The 21,366-nt window shown below is 40.2% G+C and overlaps 1 protein-coding gene across 1 annotated transcript in view; it reads right to left on the bottom strand.

Annotated features, from left to right (window-relative positions):
• adgra1b (adhesion G protein-coupled receptor A1b) overlaps positions 1–21,366 on the bottom strand; it is a 185,033-nt gene that overhangs the window by 127,719 nt on the left and 35,948 nt on the right. The window contains exons 3-7 of the mRNA XM_026189076.1: positions 14,248–14,319; positions 11,920–11,991; positions 11,668–11,739; positions 11,168–11,331; positions 1,929–2,142 (exon numbers count right to left, since the gene is read on the bottom strand). Coding sequence (XP_026044861.1) covers positions 1,929–2,142; positions 11,168–11,331; positions 11,668–11,739; positions 11,920–11,991; positions 14,248–14,319 — 594 coding nt within the window. The remainder of the gene's footprint in view (positions 1–1,928; positions 2,143–11,167; positions 11,332–11,667; positions 11,740–11,919; positions 11,992–14,247; positions 14,320–21,366) is intronic.

Raw genomic sequence — 21,366 nt, 5'->3', positions numbered from 1 at the left:
ACAAGACAGGACTGAGCTATCGCAGCAGCTGCACTAGTCACCGTACTCAACGTGTAGTTTTTGCTGCGCCGTGTCATGTCTTGCATGTGTAATGCATGTGGGCATCCTTCTTCTTTTAAGTGTATCCCTCACCCTTCACTTCTTGAAGAATTACAACCTACGCTACCTACACAGTTTAGCATTGCAGTACTTCCACTGTCCCCTTTGTTACACTATTAGAAAAAGTTACTGCATATTAGATTATGTGTATGTACATGCAGTTCAGTTGGAAACAAGTGCCTGAGGGTCGATCTTTATTGCAGTTTTCAGTGTTGTAGCAATGCAGAGGCATAGGGACAACTGGATAAAGAGGAGACATTCTGGAGAAAACTCTAAAAAAAGAAAAGTGATGCTGATGCTGAGGTTTATTTTGAGCTGTTATAGCTATCATTTAGAAGCCCACCAAGTCCAGTATGCCTCCAGCATCAGTGTAAATGAATAAAGGGCTGTGATGTTGTCACAATTGGCACAAGTGACAACCGTTGCGGTGACCACAAATGAGGCTTAAGGAACATTTAAGACTGGTGATTAATTTTACTAGTTAATATGCTAGTAGGTAGTTAAATCCATAATGCATTACAATTTTAAGCTGATTATACAGTATTTGGCATGTAAAATCTTAATCTGCAATACAAGCTGCACGAGCTGCCAAATAGTGTTTAGCGGATAAAAAAAAAAAGTACAATATTTCTTGTTAAATTGTAATTAAGAACATATAAAGCAGGATGATGTCAAACTATTCAGGCTCAAGGACCTCGGAAATGTGCCAGTATTTGGTAGCACTTCCCTGTTACGACTGTAAGCACTGAGAAGAGAGTGACAAAGTATTGTATTGATTGAAACCTTGATTGAAATGAACCTAAAACATTCATCATCACTGAGACACAAAGACACCAATACATCACTAAAAGCACCCACACTACCTTTAATCTAATTATGCCACCACAGGGATCACCGAGAACGATTATTCACCACTGAGTTAATTTTACATAATAAAAGCAAATAAACCCCACTGACTATCAGTGGTATTTGCAGCAGGGGAAACGATATACCTTCCCAGTAATGGAGCGGAAAAGTAGCTGGTGCTGCTGCTGCCAAACACACCACACAACAAGAGGCGTTCTGGCCCCGTTAACACAGGGAAACATATTTCTGTCAGCACTCCATCAATATTTATGTTAGAGAGGCCAAGTAAGAAAAAGGCAGCAGTTAAAGCAATCAGCAGCAATGTGTTCTTGTGTCTGAGCCCTGTTGCCACGGCATTATGTCAAAAACATTAACTGTAACACACAAACAGAGGAGTGCGTGAGCACGCCCATGACACAAAGCAGGCCAGCGCTAAGGCAGCAAAGATGGGAATAGGACCGAGGTTTTAGGCAACGTCTTATATCAAAAAATAAACATTTTTAAAAATGCACAAAAGCCAGTGTTGCTGCTTTAATTTATCACTGCAATTATGATTCAGCATCTGTTCCTCTTAGCGTGTAAACAGCTAGTGCTCGGGGAGCGGCTGGACGGCCAACCTCGAGAGACGGGCTGCGGATTGCTCTGAGGTGTTGGCACCGTGCCAAGCCAATTTTGCCCTGTCCTTTCAGATCCTTATCAAGGGCGGTAATAACAAAAGGTAAATCACAGCCTCTATGAGTGAGTGAGAGAGCGCGTGTGTGTTTCCGCACGCATATTTTACATCTGTTCCCGTGGAAGTGGCTGTGCTGCATGAGTAAACGCATGCATATTCTGACGAAACTCCTCATGCATCAGCATATTTGTATGTGGATTTTGACTGCGTGGGCTTAGTCGGGCTCTGACTGTGTGCATGTGGGTCAGTGCAACAGGGCAGTCAACAGCTAATCAGACATTAGATGCACTCCCCTATCCTTTGTGCACACCTTGTGAGCAGGCAGCAGTCGTGAATGAGGGTTTCTTCCACGTAGATGCCTCGGTCTTCCTGCGTGGTCACGATGTGCCCGTTATGACGCCACAGCAGCTCCACTGATGGGTCCAAGTAGGAAGCGGTGCACTGCAGGGGGAGGCGGTCACCATGGAAAACAAGCTGCCTCCGGGAGGGGATGAGCTGAAACAGGGGCATCTCCAAAGGTCCATCTGGAACACGAAGAAGATTTAAAGCAGAATGGTTATGTTGTAAAGCTTCCTTTAGCTTCTTTGAGACAGGAAAAAAGCCAGAATGGAGATTTTCGGGGAATGGAAGTTCTACAGACTCAGCATCACATATGGATTCAAATCAGGCATCAGGTCTTTCCACATATTCCACCACAAGCACAAGCATTCTTCTCGGGAAAACCAAACACGCATGCTCCTTAAAATATTATAAACACACAGAAACCTTTTGTCAAGGTCACACCCCTCCCCCATCCTTCACACACTGTTGCTGTTGCTCAGCGAAACCAACAGGAGCTGATAAAGTGACAGCCTAGAGTGCTCCCCTGGACTCTCCTTGACACCTAAAATTTTCCACATAGGAAGCTGACAATAGCGCCAGCAGCTGGCCAGGTCAACAGGCGCTTTTGCCAAAGATTAAAGGCTACAACTGGGAGGAGATTAGAAGCCATAGGAGTGTTTAGTCTAGTGCCAGAAAATGGACCTGATTTTGGAAAAATGATTGATCTAAGCATACTGTTGAAATATGATATACAACACAGTGTAATGTCTCTAATCATACTGAACCCTTGGAGATCAGTGCTGTCTATTTTGCAGGGCATGGATTGGTGCCTTGACAGCTCAGTGCACTACACTGGGAACTCTCTCAGAGCTTGAAACAATAAAAAATATCTGTGAATAAAAAAAACATCCAGTTAAAAAAATCATGTAAATATAAACATAATGTAATAATTAGAAAATCAAGGTATTTTATTTTTATTCACGTTCCTTGCACATGCTCCAAAGAGCAACATAAGCAGGCACTTTGCCTGCAGTGTGTCTTTTGTAATAAGTTATATATGCTGAAAGCACCAGACACACAATTCAATTTGTGGCTCATAAACCCTTTTTATTGCTCGATGAATTGGTTTGAAAGAGGAAAACAGTGAAAGATCCATGTTGGGTGGTAGCAAAAGGTCTAAGTTCACAAGCTGACATTTCCCTTGAGTAGCCTTGAGTAGCTAGCAATATTACTTATTGTAACATAGAACCCACAGGGCAATCACAGCTATTAACACAAGCAGAGCCTTGACCTCAGCTTTCTACATAAGTAGTTTATAATCATAGGTGTATAATTAAAAGTGACATGGTTTTGAGAGTGACTTTAAAAACTGGTCACTAATATTGCCTCCTCCATGGCAACATCTCAGTGTAATTGCTTGATGACCCTGTTAGATTGTCGAGACTCTATGACAGTAGTGGCAGATGAGGCTTTGCTATCTCCTCTGCATGAAACACAACAGAAACAGCATGGGGGCCATTGACTGTTGACTAGTCTGGTGCTAACACTGTTGAAACAACACTTTGAGGCAAGGATCAGAGTGTGGCTGTTTGCCTTTGGCCACTGGACACTGTCAGAGCAAAATGTAATTGTTGGCTGTGGGTTTGGGAGTGTGTGTGTAGGACAACCAAAGGAAGTCAGGGACAGGGACAGAGACATAATTATATGTGCAAGAACTAGGGGCATGTGCACTGGAGCCGAGTCTGTGAAATAAAAAAAAACAGTACAATGCTTTTGAATTAGCAGTGCCTTAGCACCAGATTATATGTATGCATCTTCTTTTAAATCCTATGTGAAATATACAGTTGTGGCCAAAAGTTTCCATACACTCATCATGTGCATGAATGCAATGGTAATTTGGAGGTTCTAACAATTTCCTTTAACTGGTATTTTTCCAGCAATCATCATCTTTAATGATTAAAAAATAATAATTGGGTGCTCATGTTTGATTTTATTTTGGAATTTCTCTAACCTACACAGGGACACAACTATACATAGAGACTGAAATATACACATACGGTCATCTTAATCTTTTAATAAGTGGTGATGAAGGTGTCAATTAACTTTTCATTCAAGACTACAACTGGAAGATTCTCTTTGCTAGCATGAAATTTACTTGTTTGACAGGACTCATTGGATTCACCAATGGTCGGGAAAATGGGAAAGTCCAAGAACCTTAGTGAAGGAAAATTGTAGATTTACACAAGGTCTCTTGGAGCCATTTCTAAACAACTGCAGATTGTCAATTGCAGGTAAGTACTAGTTATTCAGATATGCCAAGATCTGGAAAATGACTAACTGAAGAGCCAAAAATAAAAATCGAGTTAGTATGATTCTAATCATCTTGAAAGTTTAAATTTGATCTTCAACCCAGGCCAATCTGTAGTGCTGATAGTGTTTCATTATGTGTTTTCTGTTCAGGTGTATTTTCACTGCACTGGCACTTTATTGGGATCATTTTCATGCTATATAATGAAACCATTGCCAATTAGACAATTTTCAGACTATACTGCATGATGCACCAAAATCTGATGGGACTTTTCCTAACTCCATCGGTTTAGACAACATCAACTGGCTAAAATGCAGCCATCACCCAGCTTCCACCATGTTTTACAGATGGCTTTAGACACTCAATATTGGACCGCTCTTCTTGACCTCCTCTCTAAAAAAGATCATGGCGCAGCTTAGTATGGCAAAGTTGCATCTAAACAATACACAAGAATTCTGGAACAATGTTCTTTGGTGCAGTGACACCAAGATGGAAATCTGTGGACATACTGCACAGCTCCACTTTTGGTAAAAACCAAGTCATTGAGCCAATCATGAACTCCTCTGTGTACCAAAGTATTCTAGAGTCAAATGTGATGCCATCTGTCCCATATGGAAAAGATATATATACATTTTATAAAGTTTGTATCTGTATTGTGTGAAACTTGTATGAAAAGCATACAAGAGTGAAAGCAGATATAAGATCCCCTGAAAAATGATATAAATGAAACTTGTATGTTTTGGATACTTACTAAAACAATATATGAAAGTAATGAGAAAGTGGCCACTTTCATGAGTAAATCATATAAGCCTTATATGATTCACTATATGAAGTAGGCCACATCTTATGCAAGTCTTTTATGTTTTTACTATTTCTTTTCCATACGTCTGACAGCTAAAGCTTAACTGAAGCTGGCTCACTCAACAGGACAAAGATCCTGAGCACGGCAGTAGGTCTACAACAGAATGGCTCAAAAACAAAAGGGTCAATGTCTTGCTATGGTAAGGTCCAGACCTCAAATTCAACTCGATTGACATGCTGTAGTGGGATTTTACACTAGATTTTAATGTAGAAGTCACTTAAAATGTGAATGTCCAAGTCAAAGAGAGTGAGCGAGACAACAGAAGATTTAGCCGTTTTGTGTCAGTAGGAGTTGTGTCCTGGTTCAAGTCATTCAGAGCTCTTGCTGCTGCATCATTCAAATGCAAATTCAATTCATCAATTTAAGAAATCATCCATCCATCCATTTTCTTAACTGCTTATCCAATTCATGGTCGCGGAGGGGCCTGGAGCTTATCTCAACTGTCAGTCCATAAGAGGAGCGGTACACCCTGGACAGGCCACCAGTCCATAACAGGGCTATTTGAGCAATCGTTTTAATTTAGCAATTTTTAAAGTATAGACCAACCTCCATATCCCCCATTATGTTATGGATCATTGCCCCCCTAGAGGATTTATTTTCTTTATTGCTACATTTACTGTATTCATGCACAACTGAATTGGATTCAAATCCACATTAAAAATAAAACAAAATAAAACACGCAGATATTCTCAAACACGTACTGTCTGTTTGTATAGTCACTTCATTATCCCTTTCTCAAAGCAACTGGTTTTAAAAGAGGTGCATGACTGAACTTCAAAGACTTGTATGACAGACTATCTTGAGGTATATTTCATGATATTTTTGCATCATTAAATTATTGGAGTCACACCACAGGCTAAGAGAAGTAGTGCTGCACGTGAAACTCAGTTTAATGACATGATACCCGTGCAGTTGCACTACTGTGTCATCATGCAATAAAAACCGCTAAAGAAAGCAGGGTCTTGTTGGGCAGTGTATAACATGCTGTGTTAGTTTTGCACTTTATGTCTGGGCTGTTGTGCTCCTCCTACCAGGGTTAAAGAACCAGGAGTCCATCAAACAGACAGCCCTGACCCCAACACAGGAAGCACCTGATCTCCTAAGGAAGCCGCGTGCACTCTTCCGTTCCCCCTCATTTGCAGGCAGCACCCGACCTGTATCACCGGAGGGATGAGAGCTTGTTGCTGGAATGTATGGTATAAACATCTGCAAACCATCAGGCAGGAGCCGTTGGAGAGAGAAACAAATTTGTCCTCAGTGACAAATTTTCATAAAAACAATGAGGGGATAATCTCATTTTAAGCATACTTTTGATTCCATGTTTGAATTTTATTATATTCCAGGTCATCATCATTCTTGATAGCAAGAATGTGGTATCAGGTGCTGAGAGATAGTCAGGTACTTGGATGTACATTGCTGGAAAACATTCCTTTGCAAACTGTAGCCATATGAAAACAGCAATCATCAAATGACATTTAAAATATGACTCTCAGAGCACTACACAAGTTAATGGATAAGGTACTGTAAGATAGAGTTGTACTGTGGACAAGTGTATGGAGCCAAGCATGCCTGAGAGCAGGACTTTATCATTGTAATTCCATGATGGATGCTTTAGGGCCTAAAAGCAGTGCCTCCTGTCTTGCCACTGGATTCCACTCATGGCTCTTTGTCCACTGACTATGCAGAATTACTCTGTAATTGGTTTGGCTTGTTCTACGTAAATGAAAAACACATACAGTTAGGATTACATAGAATTTCTCCAGAATGTCTGCATTGCAGTGTCTGGATGCAACTGCAAAAATGCAAAGAGAGATATGTATTCTGCACATGGGCTACATTAGTTTTTTTTTCCTTCTGCAAACTATTTGACATCGTGCATACAGTGCATCCCAATGTAATGCCCCTTTGCATTATATATACACATACACACACAGACATACACCAGCACTAAACAATGATTTTTCTCATTCCAGTGCAATATCCCCTGTGCGAGCCAGATGTAAGGAGAAGAGGAGGATGATTCTATCACATATGAGATACAATTCCCCTGTGGACAGCAGCACGGAGCAGGGAGATAGAGGAATGGAGGGAAGACAGAGGGAGGCAGGGGGAGGTTGCCTGTCTGTAACCAGTCTTTCAGGAAAGAAAAAGAAAGCAAAGACTCGTGGATTTTTCTTCGCTGTTGCTAACAGCTTCCAGTCAGTAAAGAGAGCATTTTTATCTGCTTAAAGAACTCACTTTGATGCCCCCACTGCTGATAGACAACATATCTGTCCTAATCTTTTAGCCTTTAAACTCATATTTGGTCTTTAAAAGTCCACCGTGCATGCCAAAATGACTTTTCCACAAATTTAGCAAGCTCCCCAGACAAAATCTCCAACAGCATGCAGTGCAATCAGTTTTCTCTGTGTAGACATTTTTGCACTTTGCAGTTCCAGTTACACTATAGCCTTCAACCACTGGCTTCTACAGAGTGAATAGCAGGTTTTTCTGAAGGTCCTTTGGCATCAGCGTGTGAGTCAGGGAAAACAATAGAGCATTTATGATTATCTGAGGAAAAGAGAAACGAGCAAATCTTGGAGCTCCTTCCTCCTTTTAGGGATACCGACGCCGGATTTACAGATGAACGAGCGTTGCCTAACAGGCCAAAGACCACACAAAAACACCTTTATGAGACAATCTTTGCCTGCAATTTTCTGTCAAGCAAATTTGCACTAAATCACTGGCTCATGTTAAGCTTGTCAAACAGTTCACAGTAGGTGGAGAGATAACAGCGGAGGGGGAAACCTATCATCCAAATAGCTCTACTTAATCATGTTTTCATGGGTAAAACACTTGAAAATGCAGCTTTCATGACATTAGAGGTTCTTGTTATGAGAAGTCACCAAAAGCAGACCTGAAAATGTAAAGCTGTCAGACAGCCAAATTAAAAATATGATGACGATGTTAGTTTTTTTTCTCATTATCAGAATAAGCTGAAATTCTTATAAGACTGCCCTTATTATCTGAAAATCAACTAATTCTTATATATTGATATTTATTTATTCATTCAGTCATCACAGACTACACAGAATGTGCAATACAATTAATATAGGAACTGAACATGTGTATAGATGCCTGGCCTATGTTCTTATCATTAAAGCTACTTTCCAAGTAGAAAATGAAATAACAGCAACAAGAAACAGACAGCAGCAACAATATTATCACAAGGAACCCACCAAAATATATTTTAGCATTCTTTTAAAGACCAAAACCATTTTTATGTTGATGTCAACATCATTCCACAGTTTAACCCCAACAACTGAAATATGTCTTTGTTTAGTCTTTCGCTTTGCTTTTTTCCCTCAAGTCGTATTTACTCTTCTGTAGTGAAAAGAAACTTTATACAAAGTTTGAGAGTAACTTTTTTCTTCAGATTTTGCTTTAAACATCGTTTAAAGTAAACCAAATTATTACATTTCATAATATGGGACTTTCGAAACAGTGGCTCAGTGACCTACATTGCTTTTTCTTTGTAACATATGCATCGTTTATGAAGACCCAATAAGACTAAAAGTGGACCTCAAATCAGAATAGCAGAGTGCAATCTGGATTGTAGAGGGTAAAGAAAATGTTACCTTTATTTGTGTAGCATTATTTAAGCAAACTTGTTTCACTTCAGTGTCTCCACATCTGTTTTGTTGCCCTTTCTGGTCTTTGTTTCACAGTGTGTGCAGGCAGACGTGGAAACGAGCGGGCAGGGGAGACCAGCAACACAGCAGTAGTCTGTCATCATGGCGATGGGCTCAACAGCATAGCATGGCCACTCAGAGTATTTACAATGCTTGAGTGAACGTTTGTAACTGCTTTGATTGCAGTGTACAGAACATTTCTGGTTGTAAATTTGAAGGTAGGAGGAGGTTTCTTTGGTGCTCCAGCGCCACATCCAAGTGCCCTTTGTTATGTGGTACAATGCACTTTTGTTCATTTGCAAATACTAAAAAGATATGATAACTCTCGTCCATAAAAAACTGAGCTATATGCTGTCACTGCTTTGTCTTTATAATTATCAACAATGAAATTGTGTCCCGCTGACAAAAATAATACGTTTCACACATTTTCTCCCTGTAAACATCTGTCAGACAGTCAATTACAAAACTCAGAGACCTGCTGGCTTTCATTCTGGCCTGAGACTGAAAAACTCATTTACGCCTGGGATGACAGGTGGACTCAATTAATTAAGAAATTAACAAAAGTGCTAATTAAATTGAGCATTATTTGGGGACTGTTGGATATCATTTTGCGGGGACAAATTCAGTGCTACAACTAATGTGGGAAACTGCTGACTCACAGTTTTATTTGCGTTAAATAAAATATTGCTGCACTCTCCAGTTACTTGGAAAATGAAGTACACTTAGAATTTATATAATATTTTGCTTCACTTTCTTAAGTTATGAAAAAATATGCAAAATTTTGAGTCACGTAGTACAACAATTTGACAATGTCAAGTGTTTGAATGAAACATCATAATCATACAGCCATAATTTGCAGTGTTATGTCACTTCGGCCATAAAACTTAACTTCACTGCAGATTCTTTGTCTCAGCATCTGTGTTCAATCTGCTAAAATATGCGTAAAGCTAGTAATAAAATAAATGTATGTGTGTTTAAATATAAATACCTTATTATTACTCTAAAGTGGTTCTATATTAATTTCTATTTTCATAACTTTATTCTTGGACTCAATAATAGTAGCTCCTTAAAAGTTCAAACTAATTCTTTTTTACCCTTTACTGCGCCGTAGTGTCCCATTAGCCTGTCCTCTGTCAGAAACAAGGCATTTAGATCTTTATTTCTTTTTTTTTTATATCTTTGTGGGGTTTTTTTTTAGTTCCTCTCACTGTAAAGTTGTAAATGTTTTAAGTCAACTTTTAGCCAAAGCTGTGTACATGAGATGGCCATATTAAAGACAAGCCATCATTTTTATCATAGATATCCAAGAGTAGAAAAAAAACTATACGAATTGGGGCAGAGTGAGGTGCTGCAAACAGAAATGACCACAAACCACATGGCGTTAATGTCTCAGCAGTTTTGAGCGTGTGACAATTCTGAGGTTCCAGCCACACAGGCCTAGAGACTGGTCAATGACCATCTGGGATCTGCCAGTACCAAGGGAAAAATGTCCATTCCCCAACTGGTTGGTGAGTGGTTTCTGGATGTTGACAGAAAAGATTGCTAAAAATAAAGTTCTAGCGAGTTGTTAGTGACCTCCAGTCTCCACTCAATCACAGATTAGCAAAAAATCTGTATTCCCAACCAGTTAAAAAAATACTTCCTTGTGGTTGCTTAGGTTCTGACAATCACAGGCTAACTTGTCTACAAACACTCGCTAGCTATTCTTGTGAAACTGTGAAAAGTGCAACACAAACTGGAAACATTGTGCCTAGTGGGGCAAACTTTCTCCATTTCCAACTTGCACCATACTTTCTCAGGTTTTACTACATCTTAGCCAGTAGTTTGTGAGTGTTTGCAGTCAAGTTGGCATCTTTCATGCAAACTACAGTCAACCACCACAAGCTGCCAGCAAATAAAACATTCACAGCGGGGATTTTGGTTTAGCATTCTCTTTGCAACCAGTTTCACCTAGTGACTTCCAGCAACCTCCAGGGACCACTGCAACCAGTCAGATGGCCAAATTTCCCTTGCAACCAGTTGTTGTCCATCCTTTCATCCATCCATCCATCTCTTCCACTTATCCTTATAAGGGTCATGAGAGGCTGAAGCCTATACCAGCTACCAGTGGCTGTATCATGTCAAATACATCATGAAAGAAACTGCGCAGTCTGTAGTCTGAGGTTTTGGCTCACGGGGATTACTTGTAAATACAATTATCTCATTATGTGAAACTTTGGCCATGTTTAACATGACCTATATAAATAACAGGTTAGTGTTTAGTGTCATTTTATTTTGCAAGCTAAAAGCTTTCAACAGTCAAGTTCTTTTGTTCTAAATAGCCCCAACATTTAAACCAGTTTTAGGAGACAGTAAATGCCAGCCACCACCATTAGCTAAATCCTTACCACATTTGAGCTGTGGTTCGCGTAGGTTGCGAAACTCCAGGCCGTGGAGGTGGGTAGGGAAAATGCAGACCGTGTCATTGCCAATCTTTACGGAGTTGCTTTTAGCCCAGATGAGCAGCCACTTCAGCTGACAGTCACAGAACAAAGTCTCAGCGCTGAAGTGCCTGGTGAGAATACAGCATACTGTTACAACCCATGCGCCTGTATTTGGACTTTATTCATTTAACACGTATTTGATGTCATAACAGGAAAAACTGGTCTAGTTGCTGAGTGCATGTATTATGGTCACTCATTGGCAAGACTTCCAACCTACTGTGTGTGCTGCATAGCTATTATTAATGTCATTTTCTTCCTATGACAAGCCAAAATAACTGCAGTGAAAACAGCCAATAACTGACTTTTACCACTGCATCCATGCTCTAAACTACAACAAACAAGTGAAACGTAGAAAACTGAATGGATCATGGCCATTATACTGTACACTTGTATGTTTCTCTTACAGTACTCTGAGAGCAGCTAGGTGTGTGAAGAGTCCCATGGTCAGAGTGGAGAAGATGTTCCCAGATAAATTCCTGTTTGTGGGAAAAACACACAGAGAGAAACAGATCACTCCTCACATACAAAAAGGCTTTACTACTGGGTTTTTTTTTCATACATTACTGAAGCCATATCAAACATATCCTCTACAGATTTGGTGAATACAAAGCATAAAGAGATGCAAGACATGTTTCCAATTTTAGGGGATTACTCACAATTTCGAGAGGTTACCCAGATCGAGAAACATTTCAGGGGAAAGGCAGCCAATCCTGTTGTTGGACAGATCCCTATATGAACAAAAAGGCAAAGAGAAAAATGCTTCTGTTCATATGGTGAATTTTGCTGATATTATTGTGCAGAACGAGTTGGAACAAGAGCTAACTGGAAAACAATATGTCTGTTTTCATGGCTGCTTGAACAGAGAAGTTAAACAGCTGTAAAGCCTATTCAACTTCCTGGAATATTTGTCCTGACCTTTTACTCGTCGCATAACCATTTTTGGCACACAGAGCACGAAATGCACAAACATGTGCAAACGCATTGGGCTTCCATGTGCGAGTGGCTGAGCGCTGTCGCGTCCGTGGCTCCGTGCCCTCACACTCTGTAATTAAAGAGCTGCTTTGCTGGAGCAGCTGTGGGAAAATAAGCAGAGCACTCGAATAATCACCAGTTGGGGAGCACTTAAATTAGCACTCCGCTGCACTCCGAGCCTTGCGCACACGCGCCCCGAATCAGCGCGGCTAACTCACTGTTTGCATCCCTGCCAGCCCAGATCCCACTAACTATCAGGCTGCAATCATGTCACTCACTCCCTAAGCCTATATGTAGAAAGGATGAGGGTAATCATTGAGAGAATTACCCAAAGAGAAGAAATCAACGAAAACCACAAACAAAGGAAAGCTAACCTTTAAAACTGCATTTGCTTTTTGAATATTTGCCTTCCAATTAAGTCTGTAAAACATTTGAAATGTTGCTGTAACTTTAACAGAAGCATAACTTTAATCGAAAATTGGAAAGAAGAATTCATTTGATGTAAGCATAGTGCCATTTTTAACTTAGTAAGGCAGTAACATTCAAAGTTTTTAAAATTGCTATGTAATTTTTATGCACAGAACATTTACTTGCAGGCAATAAAATACACCCTGGTGACTATATATAGTCTTACTTACAGGCATTGTAAAAAGAAAATACTCCTTCTGACTAAGTACGCTCCATGATTCAGTAGCAGTAACCACTTTTAGCAGCAACAATATGAAGTCATTTCAGTCTCTCACACTGTTGTGGAGGGAATTTTGGCCCACTCTTCATTAACAATGTTGCTTCAGTTTGCAGGCCATGATTTATGCATGCTTTCTTAAGGTCATGACACTGCGCGTCAAGGTTGAGGATGTATGGGTTCTGACCGGGCCATTGCAAAACCTTGAATCTTTGCTTTTTCAGCCATTCTGGTGTAGATTTGCTGGTGTGCAGTGCTTTAGCTGTCATGTAGATGACCTCACATTTGACTCCAGAAAACGTTGGTATTCAGAGGAATTTGTGGTCGACTCAAAGACTGTAAGGTGCCTGCCGAGGTCCTGTGGCTGCAAAACAAGCCCAAATCATCACCCCTCCACTACTGTGCTTGACATTTGGTATGTGGTGCTTGTGTTGATATGTACATTTGGTAAGTGGTACTGTGGTATCGCGGTTTGTGGCCAAAAATCTCCACTTTGGTCTTATCTGGCCAAACGACATTGTTCCAGAAGTCTTGTGGTTTGTTCAGATGCAACTTTGCAAACCTAAGTCGTGTTGTTATGTTCTTTTTTAAAGAGAAGACGCTACCTCATGCCAGCCCTTCCAAACAAGTCAGACTTGTTCAGTCCTTTTGAATGAATGAGTTTTAGCATATAGCATGCTAACTGAGGTAGAGTCTCAGATGTACTTGGAAATGGCCTGACGGGCAGTAACAACTGCTTCTTTCAGATCATTACTGATGTCCTTTCTCCTTGGCATTGTGTTAACACACCTTCAGCACACTGCATTTATACAGGTGCTCACACTTGCTGGTATGGAAGCAGTAAGGGTGTTATGTCATGTGTTGTTGATGATCTGAGGTTGCATTTTTCAGACCTGGTAAGGTCCTAAAACCAGACAGTGGCAGTTAGCATGCCAGCAGAGTGCCGGGGCTCACAAGCTCAGTCAATCCCGTAATCCTCATCCTCATCTCAAGGGGTTGCAGTAGTCCAATTGAGAGTGTTCCAATGGCAGATACTGTTAGCAAACTGTAACTACACTATCCTGTGAAGCTGACTGCTTTCGGAGTCAGTTTGCTAACTTGCAGCTATTCTGTTCTTCCCATAACTCTGTGTCCTGAGTTAGCTTTGCTCAGGCACAGAAGGTTTGTGAATGTCTAAAACTGTACTGCAGGCCTTTTGCCTAAGTTAAACACTTCAGTCCACTCTTCAACTCTGTACTTTAAAACACTCTTTCTCGTTGTCTCTAAAGCCAAAGGACTCTCCCCGCGTCCCCTGGAGAAGGCTATTACAAGGCTTCATCATACTTACAGTCTCCTCAGTGCTAGCAGACCACGGAAAGCCCCAGGCTCCACTGTACTTATCAAATTATTCTTCAGGTCCCTGGAGAAAAGAGACACAGAAAAAGAGTCAGATAGGAGTCTATCTCTCTATGGATGTTTAGGGATTATTTCTGAGATTCAATTTGCTAGGTTTAAAGAAATCTGACCATATAGGCCAGCACCATCCTGCAAAACATGTTTCTTTCACAATGTGCACACAGCAGAGTCCAGTTCACCTTATAATAGCGTGCTTGCAGTTTGAACTGAAGCAAAGAATTGTGTTTTTTAAGCTTTCAAGAAGAACTAAACAGCCAAGGAATTTAAAATGGGAAAAAAAACAAAATTAAATATTTGCACTATTTGTAAATTTCTATTAGATTTACTATTTTACATTGACATCTAATTGAGACAGTATTTGTGGGTTAACTAGCACCTGTTAGCTGGATGACACAGACAATTTCCTGCATGCTGGAGACCCAGACCACATCCAGCCAAGAGACAAAAACACACATGTTGCGGTTACAGCCAAGGACTTCTAATCCACCCCCTCTGCCTACCCCAAAACCTCGGACGATGCTAAAATTGGATTCCAGAAAAATCTCCTCTCCGGTTTTCTCCGATGGCCAAAGAAAACTTCCTGAAATTGTGTCCCTGGTTTCCTTTGACTCTGAACTGTATGTCCAGTGTGATGAGAATGAGATGAAGGGTAGTGCCTTTTTCCAAATGTGAGCAACAACAAAGCTCAACTAAAACTTTAGCAAATTATCTGTCAGGTCAACTCAGGGTCAGCCAGAAGAAACAAAATAAAACCAAAAGGACACAATAATCATCCCAAAGTGAAAATAGAATTAACGCTTCAGCTCTTCTATTTGATATATGGGACAGTTTTTGAGCAAAAAGCTCAGAATGGATTTGCAAGATTTATAGGAGCCATTCAATAATGCAGATTTCCCCTTAGAGGTTGAAGGCGTTGATGGCTATATCCCTACTGTTGGTGGACTTCAAAGAAAACCTTTGGTTGTGGCTGTTTTACAGTAACTGGTGTTAATTCAGTTGATTTAAAGCATTAGTTAGTCATACTGATACAAGCCATCATTAGCAGCAGAAAAATGAGTCTCGTTTAGGGTTAATGATCTGTGTCTTGTTGTTTGGTCCATGCTAAAAAACACTCCCACACACAAACCACACACACACACGCCTGGTCTGTACTCTTAAGACTTTGTAACAAGCTCTCCAAGCGGACTTTCATCCAAACTATGTGTTATATGCAAAAATATATGCTCTTCATCATATATGAGTGATCATGTCACATGTCATCATCTGAGCATGCCAGTTTTGTATGCCTCTTACTCACTAATGAGACTTTGTATGGACATCCTCCAGGATTTGTTATTCACACAGGAAGGGGCTACCACGCTCTAGGAAGAATACTGAAGTTCCTTTCCTGACTGACTAACCTCCTAGTCCAACAGGGTCAGCCAACGGCTAGCTCTCATCTCCGCTCTCATCCAAAGTTATCTTTGATTATGTATGATAGTCTACAAAAGAGCTGGTGCAGGCCTGAGGTCAAAAGGTCATCCACTGCGCCTGTAGCACCTCCTTTTATCCCGAACAGTCGTGTAGCTCACTGCTCTACTGCCTCTGAATTTGCTGAACGTTCAAAATGTTCCACCTTATCGACTGAGTGCCCTACCAAAGGGCAGAGATCACTGCTGTGTGTGTGAGTCTACACACAGTAAATGTGTTGCTTTGCAAGTGTTATTGGAAAATGTCAAATCCCACAAAGCACCTCACAAAGCAGGTTTGGAGTGGAGGAAGATTTCATGAGAGAAACCCCTTATAATGGTAAATGGCCTGCATTTGTATAGCGCTTTTCTAGTCCATAGGACCCCAAAGCGCTTTACACGACATTCAGTCATTCACACACACATTCACACACTGGCGATAGCAAGCTACATTGTAGCCACAGCTGCCCTGGGGCGCGCTGACAGAGGCGAGGCTGCCGGACACAGGCGCCACTGGGCCCTCTGACCACCACCAGTAGGCAAACACGGGGTTAGTATCTTGCCCAAGGATATTTGGCATGCAGCCAGGATGCAGCCTGGGATCGAACCACCGACCTTCTGATTAGTGGCTGACCTGCTCTGCCACCTGAGCTACAGCCACCCAATAATCCCAACACTGATTAAATATACATAGTATCATATACCATCTTACCACAATAAATACTCTTATGCCACTGGATCGAATCTCACTGTAAAAACTGCATATTTCAGAGAGATATTTCTAATTCATAGTGTTAAAAACAAAAATGCTCTTTAAATCATGCTTATATCAATTATATACTTCTGAGGGTAATCTTATTGCATTTGGATTCAGCTTGACAGCATTATGACTTTTCAAGTGTCTAATTTTCTAGTCCAGTGGTGCACTTTGGTCTTCTTATGGTATTGTCACTAAAACTAAATACAACATTACCACCTGCATAGTTTCTTAATTAACCTGGCATGGGTCAGTCATCACTTGATGATGTGGACTAGGTAAAAGTTTTGCCTGTTCTCACCAGCTACCTAACTGGCTAATAGGTGCAAAATATTCCTGCTGTTATTTTAATGACCCATCAACTTACTGAATGAAATTACACTTGTTACCTCCACCAAGGAGGTAATGTTTTTAGTAGCATGTTTGTATGTCCGTCTGTGCGAGCATGTCATTATATGTAAACAGGATCCCTCAAAAAGTTTCAAATGAATTCTGATGAAATTTGACAAAAATGACAAAAAGCATTAAAACTTAGAAACTATGATTATTACAAGTGTGGTGTATATGGTCAACACATAGAAAGTACCATATAAAGATTAAAAATATCATGTCACATTTGACCTCTGACCTCTCCTTCAATGTCAGCAGGTTGATCTGATGGTCAACGTGATAATAATCCTACATAAAGCTTTATCAAAACTATGCTTCTTACTGCCATTGTTTGTACTGACAACATTTAGGAAATGATACTGGCATGTGTGCAAGTGGATGATGGATGACGGACATGGATGACTGTCATAAATGGTTACTACCTAGATATTCATTTTAGTCAGGATATAACACATTTTTATGATCGAGAGAAAATTATTTTGCTGACTCCTGTCTTGGACCCGAATTTGAGAACCAGTGTCATAAATTTTAAAAGTAAAAAAGAATTGCATTTAAATTTTAATTCTTTTAATTTAAATTAAAACAATTAGAGGCAGAGCCTTCAGTGTTTATGCCTTTATGATATAGCTTATAGCTAGGGCTGGATCAGGTGACCCTGACCCTTCCCTTAGGCTGCTGGGGGCTTCCCATGAGTAGGGATGGGTACCGGTATCGGTTCTGTCATAAACGGTAGTAACCAGACCGAAAAGCAGCGCACATTTCGGTGCTTTATTTCGGTGCTTTTTTTTTCCTGAGCTGTGATACACTTTAGATTCTAGCCAATCATTTTACATTTCCGAGGATAGTAGGCGGGTCCAGGTACGTACGTTCTTTTAGAGCAGAGCTACAGATTAAAAATGCCCAAGGCGAAGCGGTCAAAAGTCTGGCTGTACTTCACAGCGAAATATGCAAACTCAGCAGCCTGCAACAAGTGCTTTAAGCTGATACTGTGATACTGTCAAAGGAGGTAACACCTGGAATCCAATGAAACACCTGGCGACGCATAGCGTTTTTTTTAAAAGCCGAGAAATGCGCCGTATTTGATAGCTTGCTGCGAGACCTCACACCGTGCACATCTACTGCGGGTGGGTTGCCTGTTATCGGACCCGGAGTTAGCAACATCCCCCAAAAACCCGAAGAGGAGAGTCCTGGCCCCTAGCCCTGCCAGTGTAGCAGAAATGATGAGGATGATGATGCAGCAGCAGCCGTTCTTCTCTGGGTCAGTAGCTTAATGTTGTTCGTGTGTAATTTACGTTGAGTAGGCTAACCACGTTATTACATTAATGCGTGTAAGGTGAACTAGCAAACATCATCATAGCTACATGCGGCTGTCTTCTTGTTTGATGGCAGATACTCCCTTCACCCAGGCCAAAAAGGCTAAAATGACCAAAGAAAAAGTGGAAAACAGTTAAACATGAGAGGTTTTTGGACAAAGTTTGTGTTTTTTCTATTGTTTAAGCACTGCTTCCAGCCAAGAGTGATACCATATATGCCCCATAGCTGCAGAAAAGGCTAACATTGTTATCTTTTTACAAAAAAACAGCTGAACATGAGAGGTTTTTGGACCAATTTTGTGTTCTCCAGTCTTTAAGCACCGGTTTGAGCACCGTTTAAGCACGGGCACTGTTTCAAAAGTACCGGTTTGGCACCGGTATCGGATAAAACCTAAACGATACCCATCCCTACCCATGAGTATTTCTTCTTCACTCACCTCTTTTCACTCTCTTTGTCTTTATCCATGACTCTCCACTTAATTATTAGTTATTATTCATCTCTGGCTCTCTTTCACAATGTTTCTTTTGTCCTGTTTTCTTCCCCTCAGGCCCAACTGGGAGTTTTTCCTTTCCACTGTTGCCAAGTGCTTGTTCACTGGAGTTCATTTGATTTTGGGGGTTTTCCTTCTACTATTGCAGGGTCTTTACCTTATAATCTAAAGCACCTTGAGGCAAATCACTGTTGCTGTGATTTGAGTTGAATAAAGTACAGAAAACAACCAATTGGCTGATTTGTAATTACACATTTCCTACAGTAGGTACTCATGTGTCTGAACTTCCTCTGGATATTAAGAGAATAATTGTCCTGTTATGATGTTGTAGTCCTGGTTTCACAGACCATGCCAGCTGTGGCCCTGTTTGTGTTAGTGGTTTCCTGTATACAGTCACGTTTAAAGCCATAGATGACAATACAGGCAAAACCTTTTAAGGTCACCAGGCCTGAGATAACAAATATCTGCAAATAAATGTTATAAATTATGATTCTGTGTCATTAACTGGCTCAGGACGGGTGGAGTCTGCTACATAATGCAACAGAATGGATGCCAAAAGTCAGAACAATCAGAGGAAGTTATTTGAAATTGAGTTTTGCATCCTTTTCTGTGATTAACAGCCTGACATAATGTCCTCATTCATCATAGTGTAAAGCTTGAAGGATTTGTAGTTGTTGGTTAAGGACCCTGAAAAAATGCAATAATGTCTTCTACCCTGTTTTTAGCATTCCTAATTTTGCCAAGGTAATTTCCCTGCTACAAGCTTTGAGACCCCTGCTGAGTTTACTGTCACTTACATCACTGGTTCCCAGCGGCTTGATTTACATTCGCTCTCAGTCATTATAGTAAAGTCGACACATCGAAGAGCTTAAGTTTCATTCAAGGTTATTTTCCATCCATCTATTCTCTTAGCTGCTTATCCTGTTTAGGGCTTAGGGGTTTAGGAGTTGGAGGGGAAAAAATCAACACACACTGGAGGGGGGAACAACTAAGCTGTAGTGCCTCTTCACCTCACTGTGCAATACCTTTTGTGCAATACTTTTGTAAATAGTCAACGGTGCAATAGACTCAATACTTGAAATGTGCAATTCACTTGTATTTTTATTTTTATTCCTATTTATTCTATTTATCCCCTTCGTATATTTTATTTATATTGTCTCTGTATTTATATATATATATATATATGTGTGTGTGTGTGTGTGTGTGTGTGTGTGTGTGTGTGTGTGTATTATATATATATATATATATAATATTCTGTAACTCTGTAACTTCTGTCGGTGCTGTGCTTTTTTGGAAATCGAATTTCCCAGAGGAACCCACCCGAGGGATTAATAAAGTTCTATCTAATCTAATCTAATCTGAATGAAGGTACCCCAGATTTATCACCAAAATAAAGCATTTGTTTCTCACCAAGGCTCAGTCACGTAGGCCCAGAGAACTGGTTAAAGATCGCCTGGCAACTACTGGCAACTACGGAAAAATGAGTATTCCACAACTGGGTGCAAGTGGTTGCTAGAAATTGGTGGCTGTCACTATGAAATTGCTAAAGCTCCAGTCATGCAGATGCAGTGACCTATCAGTGACTGCCTGGCCACGGTTTTGCAAAGCAAACCACAAATGTAGAGATTTCACATTCAAAATACATAACCAATGCTGAAAAAGTTGGGACACTGTGTAAAATGTAAATTAAAAAGAGAATGCAGTTATTTGACAATATCATAAACACATATTTCATTCAAAGAAGAAAACATCTCAAATCTTTAAACTGAGAAAAAGAGACATTTAAAAAAAGAACTATTAGCTTGTCTTCAGTTTGATGGCAGCAACATGTTTACCACGGTATAGCATCCCTTCTTCTGTTAACAACACTCCATTAACATCTGAGATTTAATGAGAGCAGCCACTCGACTTTTGGAAGACAAATACTGCCCGACGGTTGCCTAATATAGGATTAAAGCTTCTCAGCAGTCCAGGATGTTCTTTGTCATAGTTCTCATTTCATGATGTGCCAAATGCTTTCAGTTGCTGAAAGCTCTGGACTCAAGGTAGGCCAGTTCTACCCTGAAGTCTTGATGAACCGCTGCACCCTGTCAGAGTATATTATCTGTTTTTCAGTCAACTTGAATAAATAAGGAAATGATTTATCTGTTAAATTAATGTATTACCTCATTTTCTTTAGTACTGGGCTGAACACAAGTAGTTTCTTTTCATTGCATCTTAAAATCAAATAAAACTTATTTGTACCTTTTAGAGCTAATATTTAGTCCAATACAATGTTTACTAGACTTTACATGTAGGGAAAAATATGGACTTGTGTACAGCTCCAGAGCTTTATGGAGGAATTATAAGCTCTGCATGTAATATTCAGGTCAGTCCAACTTAGGATCTCCCTGCAGGATTCAAACATTTTTCTAAAATAATTGTACCTAAGCCTGGTAATAAATTTATATATATATTTTTTAATCTGATTGAAAAGAAACGTTCTTTGTCATTGTCTCATCTGTGCCAAATATTCCATGTCATTTGTGACTTAGATTAGGAGGTGAACTTGTTTCTTTTCTGTCTCTGATAGTGGAAAAACTACTCCAGCACACAGCAAGAACCAACACTCAGACCTTTTTTTCTTTTTTGACAAAGTCAAGCCATATGTTT

Source organism: Astatotilapia calliptera, chromosome 13 (assembly GCF_900246225.1).
Source record: "Astatotilapia calliptera chromosome 13, fAstCal1.2, whole genome shotgun sequence".
Classification (NCBI taxonomy): Eukaryota; Metazoa; Chordata; class Actinopteri; order Cichliformes; family Cichlidae; genus Astatotilapia; species Astatotilapia calliptera.
Note: the sequence above shows the minus strand (reverse complement) of the source record. Positions and strands in the feature narration are given on the sequence as shown.